Source organism: Acinonyx jubatus, chromosome B4, assembly GCF_027475565.1.
Source record: "Acinonyx jubatus isolate Ajub_Pintada_27869175 chromosome B4, VMU_Ajub_asm_v1.0, whole genome shotgun sequence".
NCBI classification, from domain to species: domain Eukaryota; kingdom Metazoa; phylum Chordata; class Mammalia; order Carnivora; family Felidae; genus Acinonyx; species Acinonyx jubatus.
In genome coordinates this window covers 121,382,162-121,409,729 of record NC_069387.1, presented here as the reverse complement: position 1 = coordinate 121,409,729, position 27,568 = coordinate 121,382,162, and the positions used below count along the sequence as shown (strand labels likewise).

Below are 27,568 nucleotides of genomic sequence, written 5' to 3'. Positions count from 1 at the left end.
CAGCCCCACCCTTGCTTCATATTCCCCTTGTTTGTTTGCCTTAGCACTTACTACTTTCTAATAGATGCTGTGTTTTATTTACTTACTTAATTTGTTTATTGTCTGTCATCCTATTCACTAGAATGAAAGTTCCATGCAGCTAGAGACTTTTCCCTATTTGCTCAGTGGGCTACATATAGGACCCAGAATGATGTCTGGCACATAGTTGCAACTCGGTAGATACAGAAAAGATGAATCGTCATCATCATCATCATCATCAACAGTGAATCAACAAGAACCATAATCTGCATGCTGTCAGGCTTTGGCTGTATTAGCTCAGAGAAGTACTGGAATAACACTGCCTCACGGAGTTTCTTGAATAAGTCATGTTCCCTCCCACCTCAGGACCTTTGCACATGTTCTCCCTTCTGCCTGGAACTCTCTTCTACTCATCTCTGACCAAGTTTACTGTACTCATCCATTGAAGCTTGGCTAATACATTGCTCCCTCACTGAGGACCTCTAGACCCCCAGATTGGTACAGCCTCCTCCTATTGTAAGCTCTCATTATAATTACAATGACACTTCTTACAATTATAATTAAATAATTAACTGGCTGCTAATTCCTTGTTTAAAGTCTGTTTTCCTTGCTGAAATGTAAGCTTGTCTTCTTCATTGCTTTATCCTTGGCATCTAGTTCAGAGTCTCACACATGTAGCTGCTCAGCAAATTAATAACGGATTGAAATAATGAAATGAAGGAAATGGCAAGTGAATGAAATAATCATAAAGATTGTAAGCCTGTGAGTTAGCATAGAGGTAGGATAACATGGTGAACAAGCATAAGCAGAGCATAAATGCATATGAGTCATGACATCTGCGGTAAAATTTTCACCTACGTTGTTGGTTGTGTTGAACTGTATGATCTGGTTGGCCATGCTCCTAATGTGTGGGGTCGAAATGAGAGTGGCCACTTCAAGCTGCAAAAGAGAACAATAGAGACTTTTTGAGCAATGCATAGAGCCCTGATTTTGTAAAGTTCTCACTGGGAAAAAATAGCCTGGAAGTCTATGAAATAAATAATGGGAGCTTTGATATCATGAGTTTTGTGGCTTTGAGGATTTCTCTGATAACAGGCTCACTATTCATTGCTAAGATGGTATGCTCAGGGCTACAGATAAAGAACAATTGCCACACATTTTCTAGCACTGTAATAATGGAATTTAAGAGGGGTCAGATATGTGGAAAGCAGGGAAAAATAGAGCAGGAAAGTGGGGCCAACCTGAGTAAATGGGACAATGTGGTATCTGACGAGTTCCAGAAGCTTCCGAGATCCCTGCAAAGGAATCAAAATACTTCTTTAGTCATTGCAGAAAACACAACTTTCCCCCTTTTGTGGGTACCTCCTCCAGTGACTCTGGACACATAAATAAAAAATAAGAAAAATAAATGACCCATTAACTCTTCACTGGGAAGTGGAAGGTGAGAAAAACCCCATCTGCAAATAGCTAACATTCACCAACTCCCTGCTTTGTGTCAGGGACTGTTCTGAAAACATTATGCACACATTTTATTTAATTTTCTTAAAAACCTATGGGGGAGGGACTGCTATTGAGTCATTTTATGCGTGATAACACCGAGTTTTAAAGACGCGACAGAGGTCACAAAGTTAACCTAGGGTATAAGACTAAGAAGTTCTCAGTCACTCTGCTCCATTACCTCTCTGAGTGTCTAAAGCTACATTCTGGATTTTCTAAGAGAGCCTCAGTTTAGAATTCTGTTTTCTTTCTCTATAAATAAACGCCTGCTTGTCAGACCACATACTGGTTATTTAGGAATATACAATCCTTAGGAATATGTGGTCAGGACATTTTCCCCTTCTGTGCTACCATGGTACATGGTCATCTCTCCTTCAAAGCCCTTTCCAAGATTTCTCATACTTCGGAAAAACTGTAGCAGCAGAGGGAAAAAGAGAGCCTTGGGACCATCAGCAGGTCCCCACAGGGGTGCCGTGGGGAGAGCGTACAGGGGTGAGGAGCATGGGGAACCATTCTCTCTGGGGACCAGTGGCCATGGCGGTCTGCTGCAGGACGTCTGCAATCTCCCAGTAGAGTCAGAGCTGAGAGTTAGAAGCTTCATAGCCCTGAAGTTCTGCTTCTTTATTTTTGAAAATGTTTATTTATTAGAGACAGAGACAGAGACAGAGAATGCCAAGCAGGCTCCATCCCATCAGCTCAGAGCCCAACGTGGGACTCGATCCCATGAACTGTGAGATCATGACCTGAGCTGAAGCCAAGAGTTGGATGTTGAACCAACTGAGCCACCCAGAGCCCGCCATCCTTGAGTTCTGCTTCTCACGTGGCACAGCCATGGTTACTCTGGCTTGGACAGGAGGAGGGTCACGAATCAAGATCATAGTAACCTTCCAGAGGCTGACCATTCTAGGGACACGTTACAATAGCGAAAAGTCCCAGGCCAAAAGAAATCCCTGCTGAATCTGAGTTCCATTCTCTCAGACTCCCTTCTGCATTTGTTCTTGGTCCCTGTGCCAGGGGAGTTACCCGCAGGCGGCATCCTGGCCTGTCTGGGGCGGCCCTGGTTCACACCTGTTATTTTGGCAGCCCCATTCGCTCTCAGGTGTCCCGGTGTGGATGATAGATTGCACGGCCACCACATCTATAAGCCAAAGGCAGTATGCGCAGAGCAGGGTTACCGTAAGAATGTTCAAGTTGAACACCAGGTAGCCAGCCCTGGAAGTGATGTTTTCTGGAGCCCTGGCTCTGTTCCTGCATGGCTTTGAGCAAGTCACTTTGACTCTGGGTCTTCACTTCCCCTTGCAGCTGCTTTATGGTACTCAGAAGTGAGGGCTTGGGGGCAGACGCGATGCTATTACAAGTTTGGACGTTCAGTGGCAGAAAATGTGAGAAAAAGTGGGGACCGCTGGGGAACGTCAGCCCAAACTGGGCTGCGAACTCTTGCAAGGCAGGGACGGGGTCTGTCTGGCTTATAAATCAGCGTCGCCAGGTGGTACAGTGCAGGACCCACAGCGGACCCTGTGTAAACATCTGCGCCAATAAGTTAAATGGGGGAAGAGGTCCTGGGAAGAGCACTGAGCTGGACGTTGGCATCTTGAGTTCTAATCCCGAGTCTACTTCTGTGACCTTGAGCTAGCCACTTAGCTCCTCTAGTCTTGGTTTCACCTGCAAGAGAACGGGCCTGGTGTGGACCCCTTCCAACCCTCTGATTCTGTAGGAAAGCCTTTATCAGCTGGGTAATTCACTTCTAAAGCCCTACGAATTCATTGGTGTTGGATCCTTTTTACAAGAAAGAGGAGAATAAAAGGGACAAAGGGATGGATGAGCGTCATTCCTGCCATTGTGGAGAGCCTGTCTCCTGTGCCATGGCTGGGAGCCATGAAGGTCATCATTCAGTCCAGCGCGGCTCAAATTGACAGGATGTGTGTCCAGGTGCTGCTGGTGTTGGGGGGGCCTGTCGGTGTAGTGCATCTTTTCCCTTATGAAGACATTCGCTTCCTCCCTGCTGTTTTAGGTAAAAATAACAAAAAACCAAGCCTTTTGATGCTAGGGCAGAAAGAGAGCGGGTTTTCTACCAAACTGTTAATGTGACCTTCAACTCTTTAATTTCACCTCCCTTTGTCCCATTTTACTTGCAGGGTATCTGTGAGCTGGCAAGGGCCAGTCTCTGGTATCCTCTGCTTTCATTTTGCCTAGTTCAGTGATGAAGTCATAAACTGGGGCTGGTAATCAGTAGCTGTGGTCTCTGTGGGGATAGGGTGGTTTCAGGACAGAAATTTTGCCTCAGGGAGAAGCAGAAAGATACACTGGAAAGGAAACACGGCATTCCAAAATCAGAATTAGAAACCATTCCTCTAATGAAATCAGTTTATTTTCCATTTCACTGGCTTAGCTGATGGGGGCTTTACTGTCTCCAGCTGAGGTTGTTCCCTGAAATAAAGCTAAAAGATGCTATTAAAATGCATGGAGAGAGAAGGACCTTCCTACAGATTGAGAAGTTTTAACTAAACAGGTTCTGGACCTGAGAAAAGAGCAGAAATGATCATTTTATTCCTCACCTAGGAATTAAAGTAGAAGAACAGTTTGGGCTAAGAAAAAAGAGATTTGAAATTTTTATATTCTTTGCGGGCAGGAAAGTACTGCCTTTGAGAACAAGGAGATTGAGAGCCAGAAGCAGTAGTGTTCTGGTAAATCAGTTCTACGGGGGAAAAAAGTAGCCCAGATTTATAGAGTTGGCCAATTTCTGTCATGGTAATATTCTTACCATAGGTGAGAATTTCAAGCTACAAGGTTATCTCACTGAACTAAGCTGGGAAGAGGCTCACAATCTACTCTCCAGAGCCAGAGCAAGCCAGCTCCAGCCACAGCTGGAAGGAGTTATGAGGAGAGAGGAAGATAAGAGGTTTCTGAGCAAAATTGCTTGACAGAAAAGCTGGGAGGTTGATTTTTTTCAATTCTAGTTAAAACGTTTTGTTTTAATTTTAAGTGTAGCTGGTTAGGTGTCTGAGAACTCCTTTAATATTATTTTTTTTTAATGGTATCATATAAGAAGCCATGTACTCAGCGCGGCCATATAATCTCAAGATTTTAATAATTTCCTAGGGGAGCCACATTACTTTTTAGCTTTAAAAGTAAGTATGAGTGTGAGCTCCAAAGAGAGCTATAACCATCTTTCTGCAATAGCTACATTTTGGAAAACTTGCATGTGAATAGTATTTTAAAAATAGCATCCTATCTTGAAGACACTGGGAAATCTGACATTTTAAGTGGAAACCTGTAGCAATGTTTTAATATGTTGAACATCTATTTGCAGTGTAAGAGATTACCTTCTGATTTATCTCCTCAATCCACATATTTTTAATCCAAAGTTTTCTGAAAGCAAAATATCCTTGTAGATACCTGAAAGTATTCTAGAAAGGTATGTATCCATGTACATCTCTAAACTATACATGCAATGAGTTTGAGGTTTCAAAACACAGTGTAGCCCAGGTCACCTGGGTTAGAAAGTTGGTTCTTCCCCAGATGTCTATTTTTAGGTCTCATACAGGTGTCATTAAATCAAAATTCTTGGGGTATGGTTTGTGAAACTTTCTACTTTAACAAGCCCCATGGGTGATTCCTAAGTCTACTGAAGTTTGGGAATCACTACTCTAAAAGATCCAGACCCCCCATTCTGTATAATGAACTGATCTACATGAGGTCATGGATAGTCTGGCCCCATTTCCAAGATGGTGGCATAATTTCAGGGCACTGGAGGAAAGCTTGTGGCCCTTCCTATAATTCCATCATTTGACATTCTAATGAACAAAATTCCATAATTTGTTACCCCTCTGTTCAGTTTAAGGCTGTTATTTCTGGGAGAGGAAACACCTGAAATGGTTTTAGTCATTTACATTCTTGTGTGAAGGAGTAAAAAAAAAAAATCTCCTTTCTGGAGGAAAATGTGAAAGAGTTGAAGGATTATGGTATATAAGGAGAGGGTTATTGTGAAGAGAGATGGAAGCAATGGAAGGGAATGAATGGAGCATCTAAAAATAACATTTATTCCTTTCAAATTTAGCCTACACCTGGTCCAGAATGGCCTGGTTTAGAATTCATTTTATAGGTGGTTTTAGAGTTGGAGGGAACTTAAAATCTTGATTTTGCTAGTGAAAAATATTTGAAGACCCAGGAAAAATCAAAGCAATCATTTAGATCTGGGGTTGCAGATAGATTTTATTTCCTGTGCTCAGTCTAACTGACTGGTAATAGCTACTTGGAACTCTGACCAGGAGATTGGAGCCACAACCATAGTTCCAGAGAACTGTGATTGATTAATGATTTCTGCCTTGGTTGAGGGAGGGTAGGTGGTGATACATATGTTATTTATTGGACATCCCTAGTTTAGGAAAAAATCTGTATGGGTGCAGACTGAGGCAGTAATGCTGACATGATGCCGTCAGAGTAAGTAGGATACCATACCTCTGGAGAAAGGAGGTAATCAAGAGTGCCATCCTTCATATTAACTAATGCTTCATTACTTGGAACAAAAATGGTGTATGGTCCACCAGCCCCGTCTTCATCTAAAGCATGTCCCACATTGGTTTCCTGCATTTGAAAAATGAAATTTTATATCTACAACCTATCTCTGACAAATACTTGAAGTAATTCCTCAGCACATATTTATAATTGACACCCTTGCTCATTATACAAAAGACAAGACATAAAACCATTTTCCAGAAATTCATGAAAAGTACATACCTCTAGCAAAGATCTGAACTTGCTGTATCTTGGTTGTAACATTGTCATTATGGTTTTCTAAAAATCACGAGAAGAAATAAGGTGGTTTAAGAAATAGATGTCCCAACATTAAAAGGTTCATGACAGAATTTATGTGTGAATGTGGATGGAAAAGAACCTGGTCAACTGCAACACATATAGAATATTTCCTGTTGTTATTGAACTAGTGGTTCAGATGTGCATGTTCAGAAATAGACTTTGGCCATCATCAAATGAGTCAAAAGGAATAAATTTTTATTGCGCTGAGGACTCCACAAAGCACGAGGGATAACTTTTCATGACAGCTGGTCACTGGACAGAATCATCATATGTGGCCATAAAAGAGGTCACAAAATTGAGATCTTGCCTGTCTTTATTGTAGGCTTTTCTTTCTGTTGGCAGAGGTACCCAGAATTCTACTGAAAACAGAAATGATCCCATTTTCCCCATGGCTGGGGTCCTAGCACACACAAAGGACAAGCACATAGTGTGCATTTTCTTCTTCAGTATGACTCTCCAGGGAACAAAGAAAGATGGCTTTGGACTGACCTAACTTTTACCTGAAATGCCTCACCTCAGTGTTGCTCTCAAATGTGGGTGCCATCTTGTCCATGGCTCTGTCGAGGATGTGCAGGAGCCCATTGGAAGCAACTATGTTCCCTTGTATAATTTTTGCCTTCTTTTTGCCTCCATAGAGTTTAAGCTTTATTTGATTGTCCTAAAACACAAAGAAAAATAAAATTAAGCTGGTATCCTTGAAGGAGTACTGGATTAGAAGTCTTAAGTCCTTGGGTCTGGCCATTTGTGGGTTATATGAGCGTGGGTAAGTCACTTAACCCAAAATGGGAAAGATGGCATTTGCTTGCTTGATTTCACTAGTCTTTTGTTAAGATCAGATGAGATAATGTGTGAAATCATTGATGACTACCAGTGATTTCTAAATGTGAAGAAGCAATCATAAGTCTCCCCCAATAGACCACAAGGTCAAAAAGGGCAAAACAATTCAATTTATTGTAAATTTATCACCTACTTAAGAGCGTTGTACACACAAGGCACACAATAAAATTTTTTTTGCTGCATAAATGACTAAAGCTAATTCCTTCTTCCTTTATGTGGCTCTTACAAGCTATAGGAAAGAAATATGAGTGAATAAATGAAGGAATGAGTGAGTGAATGAATGAATGAATGAATGAGTGAAAGAATGTCCTTGTGAGAAAAGAAGTAAAATTTTCATCCATCTATTTAGGTTTCTATCCATCCATCCATCCATCCATCTATCCTCACACACACAGTACAACACACTGCTTAATGATTTAGGTCTTGGAGTCAAGGAGACCTGCATTTGAATCCTGGCTCTGGCCTTTACTTGCGACCTCTCAGTTTTCCCACTTGAAAAATCTCCTTTACGGGGTTGTTGCAAGTCTTATAGAACATAAATAAAGGTTCACCTCAGTACTTTGTATAGAGTAAGTGCTCAATAATCTATCAGCTATTGGTAGTTGGTGAAATGCAACGATATAGGCCATAACCCACACACGTACATTCTAGTAATCAAGTGCCTTCCTGCTCAGTAAAGTCACAGAAAGAGTTATTTGTGAGGGGGGGAAGGGTAGTTTTACTCAAACAATGGAACAGACCTAACGGCCTTAGGAGAGAGCAATGTTAGGTTTGCAGAGGAAAGATAAACTCCAGCAACCTAAAGCAAATATAGTCTATTTCCTTCTGTAAGAGGGAAGTTGATCTGGCTTTGGGCCGGTGCTTCCAGGAAACAGGTTTACTATAAAGCTTCTCCTTCCCCCTGACACCTGAATGATGTTCTCTTGACAATGAATTCAGACCAGAGCAAAATCCCACACTTTATAACCCTCTTTTCACAACAGTCCCCTCCTGCCTGGTCCTTCCTGGGGTTGTTCTTCGCTTCTTTCCTCATAGGGAAGTGCTTTGACAAACAAGGGAGAAGGAAAGAAGTTCTTCATAAACTTTGCAAGCCCAACCACAGACAGAGATGGCTGTGGGCACTGGTTCAGCAGATGCTTTTGTTCTGGGAGTGAAAATCAGAGAGCCCCTTACCTTATCGTCATTGAAGATTTCTCCCGACTTTCCAGTCAAGGTATAGAAGGTGTCTGTGTTATTCATACTCTCAGTGTTCATCTGCCCAGCAATTACGTGGAGTTTCACAAAGTACTGAGCAGACTCTTTATCCATCAAGAGCTCTTTTACCTGAGGAGAGAGAGCCACTTCTTTCAGTCTCCACTGTTGTTTGGAGGAGAAAATGAGGTTGTGAGGCAGGCATTGGCCAATCAAAGACATCAATGCCAGGGCTCCCTAACGTGGGCTTGGGCTCTTTCAGATACAGGTGACTTTGGGGGGAGCACAATCTGGAGAGTGGGAGGCGATGCTCAATGTCCTCTCAAACCACCAGGAGCAAGGAAGGTGCAGGCACCCAGGGAATCATCTTGAGCCCGGGGAGCATATGGAAATGAAACAAGAAATCGCATGAAAAGAAAGTGCAGACTAGACCCATGGAGTTTTTGAACAGTAAGTTTAGGGTTTTTGCAATCCACCGGACCGAGTCGACATTTTGTCAATATTATATATCATCAGCAATCAATCAACAGATGCTTTTTATTAACTGTGTAAATAAAACCTATATGTTAAACAAGAGACCACATGCAAAGTGCATAGTGCAGAGACATTCAATATTTGTGAGTTCTCCTCCCCAGTAAGAGAGATGTGAGGGTACTTCTGAAGTTAAATTGTTGATTCATCTCAGATTGTCCAACGGTGGTGACAGATTAGGGTCTGGAACGTTCTGGAACTTCCTGTGTTTTTATTCCATGCAGCAACAATTATTGTGACAAAATATCGTGGATGAAGATAAACCACTTGTATGCAAATCAATATGTCCATTATCTCCATCAATCTGAATGTAACAATTTCATTGACACCCTCATGATAGGACACCTCCACCAGGCACTATGAGCTTCATTCCCACTGCATGACATCACCTCAAACAACAGCTGTTCACATGGAAGACCACAGTTTTCTCTTAGTTTCCTCTACCACTGTTATCATTTATGATGATTATAAGAAACAAATATGTAGCTAATATATTAGGTTAATTCTTGCAGGAAGTAAGCAGTTTTGCATTATGTAAATCCTATTTTTCACATGACTATAGTTAAGATCCCTCAGTCATTAATTACCCTTGAAGGGGTCATGTTTGGAAGGGGGCATCCTTGGGTCCTCTAGGGAGCCAGTAATGGTCTCGCTGGATATACAAGTACATTCACTTTGTGACAACTCAATGAGCTGTGTGTTTACAATCTGTATACTTTCTGTAAATAGTTCCCCATTTTAGTCTCTCAAAATCATCATCTTTATCATCAGTAGGTTTCATTTAATAGAGGTTTCCCACTTTATTGTAAATACTTACACTGAATCCTCTTAGTCCCTTGTCTGTGGGCAACAGCACAGTGAATGGTCCCAGGTTACTTAGTGGCCAGGCATAGGCTTTGTCTTAGGAATAGAAATTCATAAAGAAAGAAAACACCAAATGAATCAGTGGCACATGAAGAGTAAAATCAAGCAATGGCCCTTGGGATCCATTTAGGCCCTTTGAATCAAGATTTTCTCTATTCTCATTGGCGTGAGTAGGCCTTGGTAAACTAGGAAGCTCTCTAAGAAAGAATGGCTTCATAATGCCATGGCCCCCAAAGCTTCTGCATAATTGTGTGGCATGTCCTGCAGCCATAGCCTTGGCTTCAAGGAGACCCTGGAACGAGACCTTCTACGAGGGTCATGTGACAAAACCCTCAGCCAATCCCAGCAGGTCACCGTCCCTGTGCCGGACTCTCTGAGCAGTTGTCACCCCAGTGAGCAAAGACACAGCCCTGTTCCATCCAAGGCCAGCTCAGAAGAGCCTTATGCTTGGCTTAATATTCTACTGTTACCATCTTGAAATGTTTAATAATTTTTGAACAAGGAGTTCTTGTCATTACGCACGGTGTCCTACAAGTTATGTAGCTGGTCCTGTTTCTATCCCTCTGGAGAAGCTGGGACGCCAGGGTGGGCTCCGGGCTTTCATACAGCAGGCAAGGTTGACCAGCACTACATAAATGGGTAGAAGGTCAACAGGACTTTGTCCAGGGAAATGTTCGAGAGCACAACCTGCAGAGAACACTCTGTCACCCTGTCTGCTGTCACTGGATAGTCTGAGTTCTTAGAGGAAGGCTGTAAGAAGCCTGAGGCATGCCACAAATGCTTGTCCCCTTTAGGATGCCCTGGAAAGAGAAGGGCATTTGTGCAGGATGTATGTTAAGATTTATGCAGACAACGTGGCCTTGACCCATTCTCCGTTTGTGCTCTTTCCGGGAAATCATTTTTTGGTGACTGGTAAATTTTAGATTTTGCTATTTTGGAACTTCTGCCGATTGGTCAAGTCTGTGTTTTATTTTCTGTTGATTGGCCAAACTTGTGTTTTATTGAAAGACTTGTCCAAGGCTGCAATCAGCTGTATTATTTCATTCTCAAGGGGGTGTGGGGTAATGACCCCTGAAGTGCATTTGGAAATGATGAGGGCGTTTTAGATTGTCACCCTGCCTGGGGGACTGGGAAAGGACATGTCACTACAGACAACTAGTCCTTGGGGGAGGGGGGAGGGCAAAAATCCTAAACATCCAGCCAGGTGTGAGATGATCACACCAACCAAAACTATTCTCAAAAGTCAAATGGCACCCATTGCCGAACATGGATACAGCCTCAGGTTTTAGTCACTCTCTTTTCCCAGTATTACCTGTCAACCTTGCTTCACACCTGGAGGACCCATAAGGTCAAGGGAAAGAGGACAGTCTCCATCCTCACATCAGTAGCTGCCCCATCTCATTGTTGTTGCAGATCAGTTAATCTGTGGTGACTCCAGGACCCTGTCCTCAGGACTCTGCCTACGAACTGCTGCTTGACAGGACCTCTTGGCACTAACTCCTTGTCTCCTGGAAAAGGCTGCCTGCCCTTTCCCTTTCCCCTGCAAGATGCCTCCCTAGGAGGGCCAATTCCAATAGATAAACCTTGCCTCTCCTGCTCACCCCTTTCTGAATGATTGTGTCTTGGAGGTGTCTTGCCTGAAAGAAGGTTGCCCTTTACGTGGAAACCTGTACCCGTAGCTGCATACCCAGGAGCGAGATGAAAGAGGTCAGCCTTCCTTGCCATTTTCCTCTGGGTTCAGTGTTTAATTCTCTGAGTCGCTCCATGATGTTTCCATAACACGTCGAGCCGTCACCCACGTAACCTTTCCGGCAAGTGCATCTACAGGGAGGGTGAAAACACATTCTCAGGGTCTTAGCGTGTTGAGATCCTACAGTCCAACTCCCTCATTTTGCAGATGGGGAAAACGGTGCCCAGAAGAAGAGGGTCAAGACCAGGAGAGGAGAGGCACAAATAGAGGTGAGCATTCCTGTGGCAATACCTGACATATAGGAGGTCCACGAGAAATGGATATTTAATAAATTTTGCATACCTATAAACACTGGATATCTTTGTACGCTCTTCGTCTCAGTATTTTTCAAAGTGTGGTCAAGAGACCATGTACATCAGCGTCACCTGGAGTGCTTATTATAAATGCAGATTCTAGATTCTACAGAACCACTGAGGCAGCATAGACTACTGAAGTCAGCCCCAAGTCAAGATGTAGAGCTACTGACCTGCTTAGCAGATCTTCCCCTTACCCTGTCTTCCTAGTTGAGATGTCTGCTCAAATGACCCTTCCTCATAGGAAACTTCTGCTATCGGCCACCTCTCCCCACACCCTCAACAGTAGATCAGGACCCTCCCCGCCTTAGTGTGTGCTCTCATGGGACCATGTAGCCCTTCTCTGTAGCAGCGATCCCAGCTGTAATTTCATCCTAACCTGTGCAGTTATTTGATTTGTATCTGCTTTTGCATCTACACTGAGAACAGGGAAAAGGCAAGGGTCGTGTGCATATTTATGCCCTATTTTAACGTCAGGATCTAGGGCAGGGTTTGGTCCAGAACAGGTACATAATTAACAGCTGAACGATAAGTAGCAATTGAATTGCAATGAATATATAAATAATGAAGTTTGCAGAAATTTTATACAATAGTTTAGTTTCATAAAAGGTGAATACAGCTAAGGATGAAGTTTAAAGGCGCACTGGCAGTATCGTGCTGGTAAGTGTTTAATAGCCAGCTCTCAGCGGGAGCTGGGGCAGGGCCCCTGCTTTTCAGGATTTGCCAATTTCCACAGGTCCTACTCCCACCGTGGCCGATCTCAAACTGCCAGCGTGAGGAAAACCAGCTTGCAAAATCCTGAAGCTTCAACCATCAGCTTTCATGCCTCAGTAAACCCTGGCTCTAGCACACCACTGCTACCTAGCAAAGATTAGTTGACAGCTGGCTAAATCTGGCAAGGCGCTTAGGAAGGCAACATTCAACAGGATCTTGGGATAAGTGAAGAACCAAACACGAGGTCAGGGAGCGGGCACTGCAGAGACGAGAGCTGCAGGGAGGCTGCGGTCATCCATACCGCAGACATGACTCATAAAGAGGAGAGGCTTCCAAAGGACAGTTATACACTCGAGTTCAGTTGTGTTTCCAAATATGGTCCCATGGCAAATAGGCATATTTTCAACCGGTTGGCTGAACTAACATTTCAGAGTTTTATGTTCCCTGCTTGGATTGCTGCGGTGACTTCCTAACTGGTCTTCCGGCTCTTAATTTCCCTCCCCTCAAATCTACCCTCCGACTGGTCTCTCCGAAAGGGAAATCTGGAAAACCTTCATTCTTAAAACTCTCATGGACTCCATCTATCTACAGAAGAAGGTCTAAGTACTTAGCATGGCATGCAAAGTCCCCCAAAGGGGGATCTTGCCTATGTCTCCTTCTTGCTGCGCGTTGCAAATTCTGGCAATACTCAATTGCTTTCTTTTTTAACGCTCTCCTCATGGCTCAGGTGTGACCTGCTCTAAGGGGTCTTACCTGGCCTCCAGACTCTCCCCGACAGGAGCAGTCTGTTGGTCCCTCCTCTAGCACAACCCTCCCCACCAAAATGAGCTCCTGAGATATTGTCTCCTCTGCTGGATGAGAAGCTCTCCTAGAATCTGCATCCCACTCATGCCTCATTATATTCCAGCACTTGGGACAATGCCTAATTGTTGAACTGATTATTTACCAAGTACCTACTTAACTTAAGGAACCTACTTAAGCTGGGGAGGAGGGCTACAAAGATGATGATAACAGATATCTTGTCCTTTTAGTGTCTCATTGCTGAAGATGGGCCTGGAAACAATTTTTAGCAACATGATAAAGCCACTTAGCCACCTACAGTGTCAGCTTCCTCCTCCATGAGATGAGTTTACTAATACCTTTAGGATTGTTGATGGAAGAGATAATGCATGGAGAGTAGCTAGCACAGTGACAGACACACAGGAAAAGCTCAGTACTTGATAGATGATGATCGATGATGATGATGATGATGATGATAGTGATGATGATGGCGACAGAGATGGTGTCAATAACACCACCAGTCCACCAGTCGGGGAGCCAGGATATAGCAGGACAAATCCACAAACACACAGCTGACGTTCCGGAGAAATGCCACAATGGAAGACTGAATAGGATGCTATGGGACACGGAGGAGGAAGTGACTAATTGTGCCTGGAGAAATATGGGACAGGTTCTAGGAGAAAGTACCATTGAAAATATTTCTAGAATACATCTGAGTTTCCCGGCTGCATGGAAGATTGGCAGATATTTACTGACTGAGCCTTTGGGATTTTTACAGAGCAGTATTTTCCCGCTTCCCCTACTCCTTGCCCCAGCCCTGGGGACATTTGGGAATGTCTGGGGATATATTCACAACTAGGTGAAGGTGTTGCTGGCATCTAGTGGGTAGAGGCCAGGGGTGCCGCTAAACACCTTACAACACACAGGACAGCCCCCACAACAAAGTGCTCTCCAGCCCCCAAATATCAAGTGCTGAGCCTGAGAAACCCTGTTATAAGGAGTCACTAAGGTAGATCTAACCATGAAACAATAGTCTACTAAGAGTTTCCTGCTCAAGCATCCACTTCCTCTTAAGCACTGTGCAACAAGACAGTGAATTTGAGAAGCACACGGGGAGATTGGTAATTCTTAGGAGTGATACAATAGTCCTTGTTCGAAATCACATAAATTTCATTTGAAGGCAGCCGATAATAGCAAGACAATGAACTTTTACAAACTGCTAAGTATGTTTCTCTCTGAAAGTTCTCTAAGTTGTTTATGAGGCCAATGGTCTGTTTTGTGTAAAGTGACTTGACTTGTCTTGCCTAAGGATGGCAGGAGAATCGTAATTTAATGGTCACAGTGCTGAACGGAATGCATGAGATATAAGTACTTTTTATTGTTGTTTAAAATCTTGGTCCAGAGTCTGAGATTTTAGGAGACAGTTTTCTGACTTAGATGTTCTCAGTTGGCCGTGGCACATTCACATCAGGGGCCTCTTTTGTAAATTGCTTCTTTGTTAGGAGTAAAGGTCTCTTGCTGTCTTATGGCTCTAAAAACACCCAGAAGAGAGGCGCCTGGGTGACTCAGTCGGTTGAGTGTCTGACTTCGGCTCATGTCACGATCTCATGGTTCGTGAGTTCGAGCCTCGCGTATGGCTCTTTGCTGACAGCTCAGAACCTAGAGCCTGCTTCTGATTCTGTCTCCATCTCTCTGCCCCATCCCTGTTCATGCTCTGTCTCTCTGAGTATAAATAAACATTTAAAAAAAGTTAAAAAAAATAAAAACACCCATAAGATATTGGCATTTTATATGTTACGGGATGGAATTAATTGCATAGAGTGCTGGATGAGACTTAGTGAAATTATAGGGTGTCCCAAAAGGCTTCCTTCCTTCCTTCACTTCTTCACTTCATTCCTTCATTTATTCCTCCAAACTGTCCCTCATGTCATTGTTTTAATCGGTGACCGAAGTTGTTGCAATAAAGATGAGTAAGACATGGATTCCCAGGGACTTACATTCTAATTGGAATAGAGATCAGTGATCCTAACAGCTAACCTCTATTGATAGCTGCTTTCCCAGTTACCTTTGTAGGGGCTTTACTATGGTGTCTTATTTAATACAACCATCCTACGAGGTGGGTTCTGTTACTAGCCCCATTATAGATGGATGAGGGAGCATAGGGACAGAGGTTAAGAATCCCACTCAAGATCACACAGCCTGTAGGTGGCAGTATTTGTGCACATCACTTCTGTGCTAGGTACTCCTCACAGTTCAGGGTGATCAGTGTTATAACAGAAGCATTCCGGGCCACTCTGGAAGCCCGGGGTGAGCTGAATGGACTGGGAGTCCAGGAGAGACATCCTAGAGGTGAAGACACTTGAGCTGAACAGTGAAGGATCAGTGCATTAGTCTGACTCAGAGGAGGCACAGAGGGAACTATGTCTAAGCAGGGGGAAAAGCATCTGCAAGTGTGTGGAGCTGGGAATATCTTGGCTTGTTTAAAGAACAGTAGTTGGGGGGGCCCCCCGGGTGGTTCAGTCGGTTAAGTGTCCGACTTCGGCTCAGGTCATGATCTCACGTTTCTTGAGTTCGAGCCCTGCATTGGGCTCCCTGCTGCCAGCACAGAGCCTGCTTTGGATCCTCTGTCCCCCCCCCTCTGTCCCTCTCCCACTTGCACTCTCTCTCTCAAAAATAAACAAACTTTAGAAGAAAAGAACAGTAGTTGGGTAGGACGGGAGCCAAGGGGGTGTTCATGAGAGCTGTGGAAACAAAGTTGCTCATCCACACCTTCCATAAACAATCAGCCTCTGCTATACCCAGGGGAGAAGGATACCCGGAAGAGCTTGTGCAGGTCCTGGAGGCTGGTTTGGAGACATTTAGGCAGAGAATTATGGGGTTCTGGATATCTGAGCATGGTCTATAAGGGGGGCTCAGGCTCTGGGGGAGCAGGTCCCCTTAGTCCTTTAGTCCCTTGCCCTGGTGTAGCTAGTGGAGGACCTGAATGGAGCCCTCTAAAATGTAGTGCCCAGGGCAGGGCAGGAAGATACTTGTTCTTAGTAATAATCCACATGGAGCTTCAACTTTAAAAGGATGCTTATATGCATCAACTCCACTCTTTCCAGGGAGATATTCTTGTTCTTTAGCGGACCTGTCAGGGGAAGAAACTGCAGTTCAGAAAAGTTACGTGACCTGTCCAAGGTCACTCCAGTGGTGAGTGGGACAGCCCACGTTTGAGCCCATTTTTCTTTACTGGGTGGACTTCTGTGACTAACACAGTGTGATTTTGAATATTCTGCATAAACTCCTTGCCATGTTGGGGAGGCAAAAACAAACAAATCTTTGTCCATGGTAAACTAAATTGCCTGAACTAAATGAGTGATGGCCCCTTATTTTATCAATGTAACATCTCCAGTCTTTAACTTAGTCCTCTTTCCAGCCTTTCCAGACAGTCCGTTTTCTGGTCGGGGCGATGATCAATGAGGTTTGTGAGAGACACACTTAGTCTTAAAATCCACTGACAGCCCCAACTGACATTCTAAACACAGGCTTTAATGCCACTTATAAAGGAGAGAAAGCATTTAAAGTATTCTTCTCAGACTTTCTGAGAGGATGGTAAGAGGTACGTAAGTGATACATACACGAATGTTGGGTGCACACGTGTCTACACGCATGACGGTGGCATGTTGGTTTGCACTCACATGTGTGATTTCTACATGCCATGTTCTGCTCAGAGATTGATCAATGTATTCTCATTTAATCCTGCTCACAGGCCTGGTAGGAGGTACAATTCTCCTCCTTTTATGACAGAGGAAACATCATTCAGAGAGGGTAAGGCCAATGGCAGAGCTGGGACTTGAACCCAGGTGTTCTTGACTTTACCCATAGTGATTACAGACTTACTTATCTGCCCAGATAAAACACGAAAATCATAAAACCTATCTGGGCAGATCCACACATTTGAGACCCAACTATAAAAAGAATAAGCTTCAAAGAAGACAGAAAGGGGCTCTAGGAGCACAGAAACTGCTTAATAATTTTATGGTTCAGTGTCGACTATGGTTTTTTTTTAAACTTTTTTTCAGTGTTTATTTTTGAGAGACAGAGAGAGACAGAGTGTGAGCGGGGGAGGGGCAGAGAAAGAGGGAGACACAGAATCCGAAGCAGGCTCCAGGCTCTGAGCTGTCAGCACAGAGCCCGACTTGAGGCTCGAACTCACAAACCATGAGATCATGACCTGAGCTGAAGTCAGATGCTTAACCGACTGGGCCACCCACGTGCTCCAAGGTTTTGAGCTTACAGTGACAGTGAGTCCTTCTCCAACGCCGATGACAATGAGAACAGAAGGTAGAAGCCTCAGTCTGGGAGCAAAACACTGGGATTCTAGCCTCAGTTCACCTACTCATAAAAACATAATAGCTCTATGGTAATTTCTAGAACATTCTGTTATGTAATGTTCGCAACACTGTGAAGTAGACATCACTGTGCTCATTTTGTACGTGGAGAAACAAAGACCAGAGAGATGATGCCACTTTCCCAAGGTCATTCCCCTGGCGGATACCAGATCCGAGACTCAAACCCAGCTCCTTCCCTTCCGAATACCATCTTCTTAACACCATGCAGAGCACCTTTGCCTCAGGAATTTTCACACAAATATTTTTACTCTCGGTAGGTCCCTTCTTATAAAACCTGGAGTCCAGGAAGCACCACTCATGTTATTCACCTTCCCCTGTCTTGTTAGGTACTACCAGCAAGCAATATTTCATGACTGAGGAAACAGGTATATACATTAGAGGTCAAACGCCTGTCATCACAGCAGATGTTTGTTTTCCTAGCGACGGTGGTTTCCTTCTCCCACGCTCTGACCACTTACTACAGAGCTGCCGGGCCAGGTCAGTATTTCAGCATGTTCTGATGGTCATTATAAAGGAAACGACTGTTGAATGATTCAGTGATTAAGGAAAGATTTATTGAGCCCCTACTACGCTTCTTGCATCGTGCTCTGTGGGGGTGAGGGTGAATACGAGACTAAGACACATTTCCTGCCCTTCAAGGAAGGCACAGCACTGACTGACCAGCACTTGGAATGATGGTGATGGAACTGAACAGACTTACTTGGTTTGGCCTGGTGCGATGGTAGTGCAGTTAGCATTCCTGTGACAGGGGTTATTGAGTTTACAGACATCGATCACACTGCACCCCACTCCGGGCACATAATCGCGGTAATGTTTCTTACACTCACAGTGAGACTTCAGAAGACACGGAGAGAAAAACAAAAGGTTCTCGTTAGCCATGGAAGCTGACATCCTTCTTCAATCCATCTGTGTTCTGCCATAAAAGCTAACCTGGGGCAGGTCCAAAGCGTGGGCTTAAAAATGTGTCAAAGTATCCAGAATTGGGGATCTGGTTTATGTACCTCACCGGTTGCGAAATGTGTAATTACACCTTGTTTGTAAAGTTTACCTTTTTGGTTTTCTTGTTTCCTAACCCTGGGCCTTTCTGGCTCCATAATTCCCGATTTTAGATTGTCTACAGGTGAGTAGAGACTGAAGTTCAGATGGGAGATATCATTGCTTCAGAAGAGTGATTTTCAGCCGGGAGTCTCAACCTAAGATACATTGGGCAGCGTCTAGAGATATTTTGATTGTCACAAGAGGAGAGGGGGGCAGTGTCACCAGAGGCCAGGGATGCTGCTAAACATCTTACTATGTACAGGACAGCCCCACAACAAAGAATCCAAAGTGCTAATAATGCCAAAATTGAGGAAACCTTCTCTGGAATAATGGAAATAATGAACGCCCTGTTTCTGTGTGAACACGGGGGCTTTCTAAGACCTGAAAATCTGCCTTGGGGTCCAGTTTTTGGAGACAAAGTTTATTTTTAATCTCACTCCCAAGGTCCTGGGACTTTGGCTCAGAGTGTAATGTGACTTTTCCCATAAGGGACTGCACTGTGAGGATGGAGGCCCAGCTCCCTGAATTTCTTTCCAAATCCGTCTCAGGCATTGACAGCAGAAATGGCATGGGATGTGCATTTTCCCTGGAAGATGAGATTGGGTGGGTACTCTGCAGGAGACTCCAGGAACCATGGGGTGACTGGATTGCTAGGGACACATGACTCTCTTTGGGTCAGACACTGAAGCCTTTCCTCCTACCAGGGCAGCAATATCCTTTTGTGTGGATAGATTTTCTCCCCTGAACTTGATGTGCAGTTATGGATTCAGTGGACACCCACTAAATAGTTGATAGGTGGATGAGGTATTAGTGAAAGGGATCTTTCAGTCGAACTCCTCAGCAAAGGTCTCTGGACCTGGCTGGTTTTTAGCGGTCAAGATCATGATGTGATTTAGAGGGGCAGGGTCTACCCCCAGAACATCCTCAGTGCTGCCTACTGTCTTTCAGTGCTGTCTGACATTTTGTCAGTGCTCATCTCTTTGGGGCACAGTCTTTTGGTTCTTAGAGTCCTCTCTTGCCTCGAAAAGATATGAGAGAGAAATGGAGGATTGTAGGTGAAAGTCAATGACATATTCACTCAAGACTTGGTTAACAGTTAATTTGTTAATTGCCTTTGAGTCGTGTATATATTTTGTCTGTCACCGTCTAGGACCAGGACACAAGAGAGTGTAGGGCAGGTAAATTCTCCCTGGGGAGCTGGGAAAGTGTGAGTTCAGAAGACAGACCGGAGAAGGGACACACGGAAGTTCGTCCTGAGCACATGGAGGTGTGCCTGGAGAGGAGGCCCAAACTGAGCATCAAAATGGCAAACTGGGTCAGCCTAGCAGACAAATGACACCTACGGCACGGTTTTACCGTTGGTGGCTGTCCTATTGCGAGACACCCCAGTTCCAAGCATCATGTGCTCACCTGTCCAGGACCGTCATATATGCACACTGTAGACTTTGCAGAGCAGTTTCCATAGTTCGTCTGGCAAGGGTCTACTGGTAAGCACACTCGGCCATCCCCGTGGTAGCCTTCTTGACACGTGCAACTGTGCCGATTCGGTCCCTCGTACGTGCAAAGAGCGTGAGGATGGCATATTTCTTTTAAACATGGATTGATGGCTTGAGAGGCAATGACAGGATAAAAGCTCATCAAAGTTGCACAGGCAATTCATTGTTTTAAGAGAGAGAGAAACAGTTCATTTTACCCCACCTGATGCCCCCTACCTGTTGAACAGATTCATGTATGGCTGTCAGAGATTATAACTAAAAATATTGTATTGATATATTACTATGCCATGTTATGTGTAGATTTAAATATAAAATAGCATGAAAGAAAGCACTAATTCTTGTAGTATTTATATGCACTGGCCCTGTCTAAGCATTTGCCATACATTAACTCAGTTAATTCTTACAACAACTCTCTAAGAGAGGAGCCATTATTATTCTCATTTGATAGATAGGAAAATGGAGGCACAGGCAGGTTAAAGAATTTGTCCAAGGTCATGTAGTTCATAATAAGCAGATCTGGGATTTGAATGCTGGCAGCCTGACTTGAGAGTTCATGTTCAATACATAACACAACCTCTCACAAAGTGAATGAGCATGAAAAGAAAAAGAAAGGAAGGGAGGAAGGAAAGAAGGAAGGAAGGAAAGAAAGAAGGGAAGGAAGGGAGGGAAGGAAGGAAGGAGGGAAGGAAGGAAGGAAGGATAAAGAAAGAAGAAAGACAGACTGTATTTTATCCTAACATTGATATGGTTGATATAAAACTATGTGTAAGAATCTATTTATGTGCTTCGATAATAGAAGCAGAAATTGCCACTTACTGAAAAGCTACCACAGATGAACATTTTCTCGGTACTTGTTATATATTTCATTTAACTTAACACAGAGAGAAATAGAAGTATCATTGTGTTAACATTAGAAAGGTTATGAAGTTTTGTTTTTTTTTCTGTTTAGTAACCTAAACATCTCAATGAATGACTAGCAGGATCTAAATCCTACTCACGTTCACAGTATTGGCCATCGCCTTGGTAATTGGGAAGGCATTTGCATACTAGTTTTGTTTCATCTTGGCTGGAAGGTGAGCATCTGGAATTTTCTGGGCAGAGCAAGTCTGCACATTCAGGGATGGCTGCAAAGGAATATTGTTGAGGTACCTGCATTAGTAGAATAACGGATTCTGAAAAATTCAACCAATGTAATGTTCTTTGTGGTTAAAAAGAGTAATTAAAAAAGACTCACTGCAACCATTCAAAAAACCCCAGAATGTAGAAAGTAAAAATTAACTCTTTCTTATTCTCATTCTTCCATTTCATTCCCAAAGTAAACAATATCAACAACCCATATACTACATTCACCTATAAATTTATTTAGATGTTTTTTTAAACAAAATGGAATCCTGTGAAAATATTTAGCAAATTGATTTTTAATTTAACAAATATTATGGAGTTATTTAAGGATCCACTGTAATCTCTAACAACTGTGTGGTGCTTCATCACATCGGGGGCACAGATGGTTGTCAGAAACTATAAGGAATCTGGCATATTATCCAATATGCAAAGCTACGAAATTGAGCTAATGTAGTTCCATGGATGCTAGTAGGAGCTATGAGATTCCTGGGTCAGAGATGAAGGACAGTTTATTGCTCACATCAAGAGTAATAGCCAGAGTGTTGGCAGTTTTGCATTAGTTCTTCCAAGCCCCAAGTCCCCTGGGACAATGTAGAAAGGGTCATGAAGTGGATTTCATTTCATTACAGGGGAGGAGCCCCAATCTTAGGGAATCTAAGTTTTGTTTTATTTTTCAAGTACTAGGCAATGTATTAGTTAGGGCCCAGGCAGGAGACAGAAACCACACAATAAGGGAATGTTTTAGTGTAAAGAATTATCAATGGAAAATTACAATAATGGGGAATTGGTTCATGAGTGTTAAAAGGAATTCTAAAGAATGAAGAAATAGCAGGTATATAAAGAGCAACCTCTTTCCTAGGGTTGAGATAAATAAATACCCAAGGTAGAGCCTTCCTCTGTCCAGGACTGAGATCCAGATGTCACTGGAAAAGGCATGCCTTGGTCACTGAATGGTAGAGAAGGTGCTGAGGTGCCTTAATGGTGAGACTTGCTGGAAATCTTCCCCTTAGGGCTCTAGGGAAGGTCATCCACAAAGAGGTGCCAAGCTTCCCGGGTTCACTTAGTGCCTGGGAAGCTGCTGGCCACTGGGTGCTACCAGAACCAGAAACTAAGAAGCCACCCCCACAGAAGTGTAGTATAGTTTTGTGGCTGGGGCCAGAGCATCTTCAGGGGTCAGCTGTGTGGGAGAGGTGGGATGGCTGGCTCTCCAGATGGCCAACCCTGCAGAGACCTTGGTGTGCATGGCATCGAGGAGAAGCCATACCAAACAGCGAGCACATCTCTGCATGGTGGGGCACAGGCCTGTGCTGTCTGGGGCTCCTGGCTCTACTGCTGCCACCTCAGTCAAGCACTTGACAAAGTATGCAGTGGTCAAACCCTGGAGGAAGCTGAGCCCTGCAGGAATCTATCACTGGATAAACTGTGTAGGACTGAGCAGTGGAGAAAAACCATGTTCTCTGGGGCTCTGGTGAGTGAGCTAAACCAGAAACAGGAGGAGAAAACCCTTCCTTCTTCAGTGTCCCTCCAAAACTCTCTATTGATAAGACTTCATGTCTTGCTAGCTGGCAAGTGAGAGATATTTACAAGTTCCTCTCCATTATCACAGAGCAGGCAAAGAGGACAACTTTTGAGCTGAAAGCAAGCCATTGATAACTAGAACAGGCAGTAAGCCTGTCTATACTTCGTTCCCAAGAGACACCCTACATCTTCCAAGGCTGTTTGTGATACAAACATCCTTGAAAAGATATTGGAGTGAAGAGCAGTCAGTGTGCCACACTCAAGAGGCATATAAATATGAGACACTCAACTGGGGATTGTCCCCAACAGTGGCTAGTTGAACCAAACATTCATAGAGAATATTCCCCCAATTCTTTCCATAGAGTAGAATTGTTGCCAGGAAGTAGCTGCCCTTTCAAGGATTACATTTTCAACCCCTTTGCATCCAGGTGGGGTCATGTGACTACTTTCCATTGATGGAATATTGAGAGGAATTTGTATGTGTCATCTTGGATTTCATAAGCAGGGACTTTTCCGTCCTGTCTTCTTTCCATGGCTCAAAGCAGAGCACTCTGAGGTGCTATAGAACGGCAGAGGCACAAAACAGAAAAATCTGGAACTGTAATCGCCATGTAGCGGGAAGCTGGTATCAGATTCCCACACTGGACTGTACATGAGTAAGCCAGAGGTTCCCTAAATTCTCAGGTCATAGTGTTTAGTATCTTAACTTTCTTCATGTCCCAAAAGAAATACCTACCAGGTCCATTTATGAAGTTGTTAGAACCAAGGAATTCAGTAAGTGTGTCATGAGACCTTAGTAGCCATTTGATAAAGTAATGTGGTTAATATAAAGAGAAAGATTTTTACTTCATTTTTAAATAGCCACATTTACTTGTAAATGGAATATTTGAGCTTCTTTTTTTAAAAAACATGCTTATTTATTTACTTTGAGAGACAGAGAGCACATGCATGCGTGGTTCACATCCCATGAACTGTGAGATCATGACCTGAGCCAAAATCAAGAGTTAGAGGCTCAACCGACTGAGCCACCCAGGTGCCCCTGGAATGTGTGAGCTTTTGGACACTGCCCAACTTCTTAAACCTTGGAATCAGATTGGAAACCATCACGCTTATTCCATTAGAAAGGATTTTTGCATGATACCTGCTTTTTATCTTAGCAAGCACTGAAAACACAGCTTTATAAAGATATGATATTGTTGAAAGGTATGTAGTGCTACCTAATGTTGAAATTGTGAACTAACTCAAGCTAGCATTTGTACAGTACCCTGCAGATGCATCACTGTCTCCCTCAAAAGTTTAAAATATCCCAGGGGCACCTGGGTGGCTTGTTGCTTAAGCATTCAACTTCAGTTCAGGTCATGATCTCACAGTTTGTGAGTTCGAGCCCTGCACTGGGCTCTGTGCTGACAACTCAGAGCCTGGAGCCTGCTTTGGATTCTGTGTCTCCCTCTCTCTCTCTCTGCCCCTTTCCTGCTTGTGCTCTTGCTCTCTCTCAAAAGTAAGTAAGCAAACTTTAAAAAAAAATTAAAATGTCCCCGTAACACCCTTGTGAGTTTGATGTGGTACCTTGGGGTGCCTTGGTACAGTTTTGAAACCTTTGTGTTAGGCCAGTGAATTTTTGTGTTTGTTTCTTACAGCAGCTGGCATTATCCTGACTGGTATAGGATATACCACAGTTCACTCAACCATTTTCTACTGATGAATCTTCCAGTCGTTTCCAGACAACACTGTTATGGATTTCTTGGTACATATATTCTTACCTACTGGTGCTTGTGTCTCTCTTTTTCCAGGTAAATCCCTAGAATTGGGGCCAGAGCAGCAAACTATAAGCATTATTTTAAAATTTAATGGATAAATTTCCCTCAGGTTGCAGCAATTCATCTCTCTGTTGACAGTACTGTGATTTTCCTCACACCCACAGGTGGGTATTATCTATCTTTGCAATCTATGTAACATAGTGAGCAAAAAACTAAAACCAAACCCAAACTTCCAAATCTCTGAAATACCACTTCATTATGGTTTTAAGTGAACCTGTGATTCATTTGCATTTCTGCTTGGGGGTAAGCACTTTTTCTATACCTGTTGGCTAGTTTTTATTTCTTCTCCTGTGAAGTCGCTGCTCTTTGGCAAATGGCCTATGGACTTTATGTTATTAGAAAAACTTTTCTGCTCTGTGGGTTGCAAATATTTTGTGCCAGTCTATTGTTTACCTTTTGATTTGGCAGAATTATTTTGTCATTTGGAGGCAAATATGTCTATGTTCTTCATGAAGCTGGCTTCTGGACTATGTCTGCTATCTTATTAAAAAAAATCTTTGCTCATGAGTCCACTGGGCAATGACAGGAGTGGCCTTAGAAGTAGGCTGACTGAGGTCTACAAAAGGGGTTATCCTATTCATTCGAGTTTTATTCTGCTGTTGATTTGAACGGGTCATTTGAGCGTCTGCCCCCTCCAGAGGCTGTGTTTTATTCATCGTCCTTACTGTTAATAGTGCCTCAGTGATTTTCAATAAAACGAGTTGGAATTCGTTGAATTGGAATCTTGTCCAATCCTTTCATTTTATAGATCAGAAGAGTAAAATCCAGAGGATAAGTGAGGCTAGTGTCACAGGAAGAATGTCCAATTTCATAATGGATAAGCTCCAAATTCACCCTTCATTACCTGCTCTTTGATAAGATTCCGACCATTTCTCCTTTACAGTGATATGTTAAGTTTGGCCAGTAGGGGGTGCTTGAGGGCCATTGTAGGAGAAGGCTCCTCTTGTTGCTTCCTTTGTGCAGCGTTGTGTTTCTGCTGTGTTTGCTTGCTGCTGTTGCATAGTCTGTCAGTGGTGCAAATGTGTGAGGACATTCAGTGATGCTCTGCCCCAGCCATGCACTCAGAGTATACACTCTATTGGTGGCCCTGCATCCTCAACCTGGACCCAGTGACCACCTTCTTGCAGCTTTTCCACACACGTACATTGCACACTCCAAGTCTGGCACCCACCACACCCCAACTCCCTATGTGTGCTTGCCCACCAGGCTTGGCTCATCAGCGTCCCGGAGGGTTGTTTTTCGTGTGCCTAATGACTGTGGATCCATGCCGGCTTGGGCAAACCAGAAAACTTCTTCTCTACCCAGTGGGCTGCCACCATACCTTCTCCAAAAAGATTTGAACTCAGCCTTGGGGATGGCCACCCTTTCCAAGTTTGTCCTTCTCTGTTATGCTCGGCCGCCCTAGAGTTCACTTTGCGTTTTTGTGGCCACTCTCCTGTCATATCTTGCTAATTCTTTATATTAAACTTCCCTTGTTTCGATCACCCTGTGGTTTCTACCTCTTGCTTGGGCCCAGTATGATAGAGCATTTAAAGAATTTCAAATGATCTGAGTTCCAGCTCTTTGATTTAGTAGTTTTATGACCTCTAGTGAATCACTTAACCTTAGTGGGTCTCCGTTTCCTATGAATATGTTCTGTCCTTGAGACCTGCAACTGAGAACACACCTTACCTCCCTTACTGGGTGGCCAACTTATTACAATGACCTTGGCTGGTTTTCCATCCCTCTCTATTCTATCCTTTGCACTGTCACCAGTTTGACCTTCCTAAAGCATAGCTATGTCAGTACGTTGCTCCCAAATCTTCCATGAGTTCCACTCTTCTAGACTATCTCTTCCCTCCCCTCCCCTTCCCACTCCTCCCTTCCCCCTCCCATCCTCTCTTTTTCTTTTTTTCCCTGTCTTTTTAATTTTTGGTGTTCTCCCAGGAAAACATTTGATGGCACCTTGCCCATGTAGAGCCCCAGGATGCGACTATGTGAATACAAAGTTGAAGCACATATGTCTGTGCCTATCTGACCCAGTATAGCGTCAAGGAAAGCAGTAGTACTTACGCTTGTCACAGTTGGGGCCAGTGTACCCGGAGTAGCACTCACAGCTTCCGTCACCGTCCACCCCACCATTGCATATGCCGTGCACACAGCTGCACACTGCAGACAGAACACGGGGGTTGTTCATTACTCAATGTAGACCTCTTCCAAAGATTCTGGAGGAGTAATGCTTTGAGATAGTTTTTATTGAGAATCTGCATGATGAGAGGGGAAGAACCATAAATTTGGGGTCCCAGAGACCCTGGTTTAGATCTTGGCTTCATTTCCCTTTTATTACCTTCAATTTATTTACATATAACACGAGGGCAGTAATCCCTTCCTCATGCAATTTCTCCAGCTGGATGAGATAATGTGTTGGTGCACTGGAATGCACTGGAGTGCTTTTCTCTACTTTTAAACTAGTTACTTCATCTTTGTACACCTCAAGAAGAGAATTAACTTGTTGTTTGGTATGCGTCTGTCATATTTAACACAGAGAAGCTACCACTGGCTCAATCATTACTGGTGGTGGGGATCTACTCTCTACTAGAGTAAATCCTACTTCCTGAATGATGGGGGAAATTCAAGCATAAAAAAGAAATTTGAAAGGGCAGGGAATAACTATGCCGTGATTTCTAGCTTGAAATAGCAGGCTTTTTGGCTCACTGACAGACCGTTTCAGAAATGACAAATGAGGGGGCATTTGAAATAAATAGTCAATTCCTTAGCACTCAGTTTGCAGCTCATTTGTAGCAAGATTTATTACCTGGCTGGGTTGCCAGCATCCTAGGCCCAGACCTCTGTGCAACATACTGTATTGGTTTCCTTTTGCTGCTGGAACAAACTACCTCACAACTTAATTATG

General features: G+C 43.6%; 1 protein-coding gene across 1 annotated transcript in view; it reads right to left on the bottom strand.

Annotated features, from left to right (window-relative positions):
* Positions 1-27,568, bottom strand: part of STAB2 (stabilin 2) — a 165,129-nt gene that overhangs the window by 98,710 nt on the left and 38,851 nt on the right. Inside the window, exons 6-17 of the mRNA XM_015068803.3 lie at positions 26,728-26,823; positions 21,217-21,342; positions 20,133-20,329; positions 18,385-18,518; positions 11,441-11,574; positions 9,707-9,789; positions 8,341-8,490; positions 6,845-6,988; positions 6,253-6,309; positions 5,974-6,099; positions 1,260-1,313; positions 877-957 (exon numbers count right to left, since the gene is read on the bottom strand). Of these exons, the coding sequence (XP_014924289.2) occupies positions 877-957; positions 1,260-1,313; positions 5,974-6,099; positions 6,253-6,309; positions 6,845-6,988; positions 8,341-8,490; positions 9,707-9,789; positions 11,441-11,574; positions 18,385-18,518; positions 20,133-20,329; positions 21,217-21,342; positions 26,728-26,823 (1,382 nt within the window). The remainder of the gene's footprint in view (positions 1-876; positions 958-1,259; positions 1,314-5,973; positions 6,100-6,252; positions 6,310-6,844; positions 6,989-8,340; positions 8,491-9,706; positions 9,790-11,440; positions 11,575-18,384; positions 18,519-20,132; positions 20,330-21,216; positions 21,343-26,727; positions 26,824-27,568) is intronic.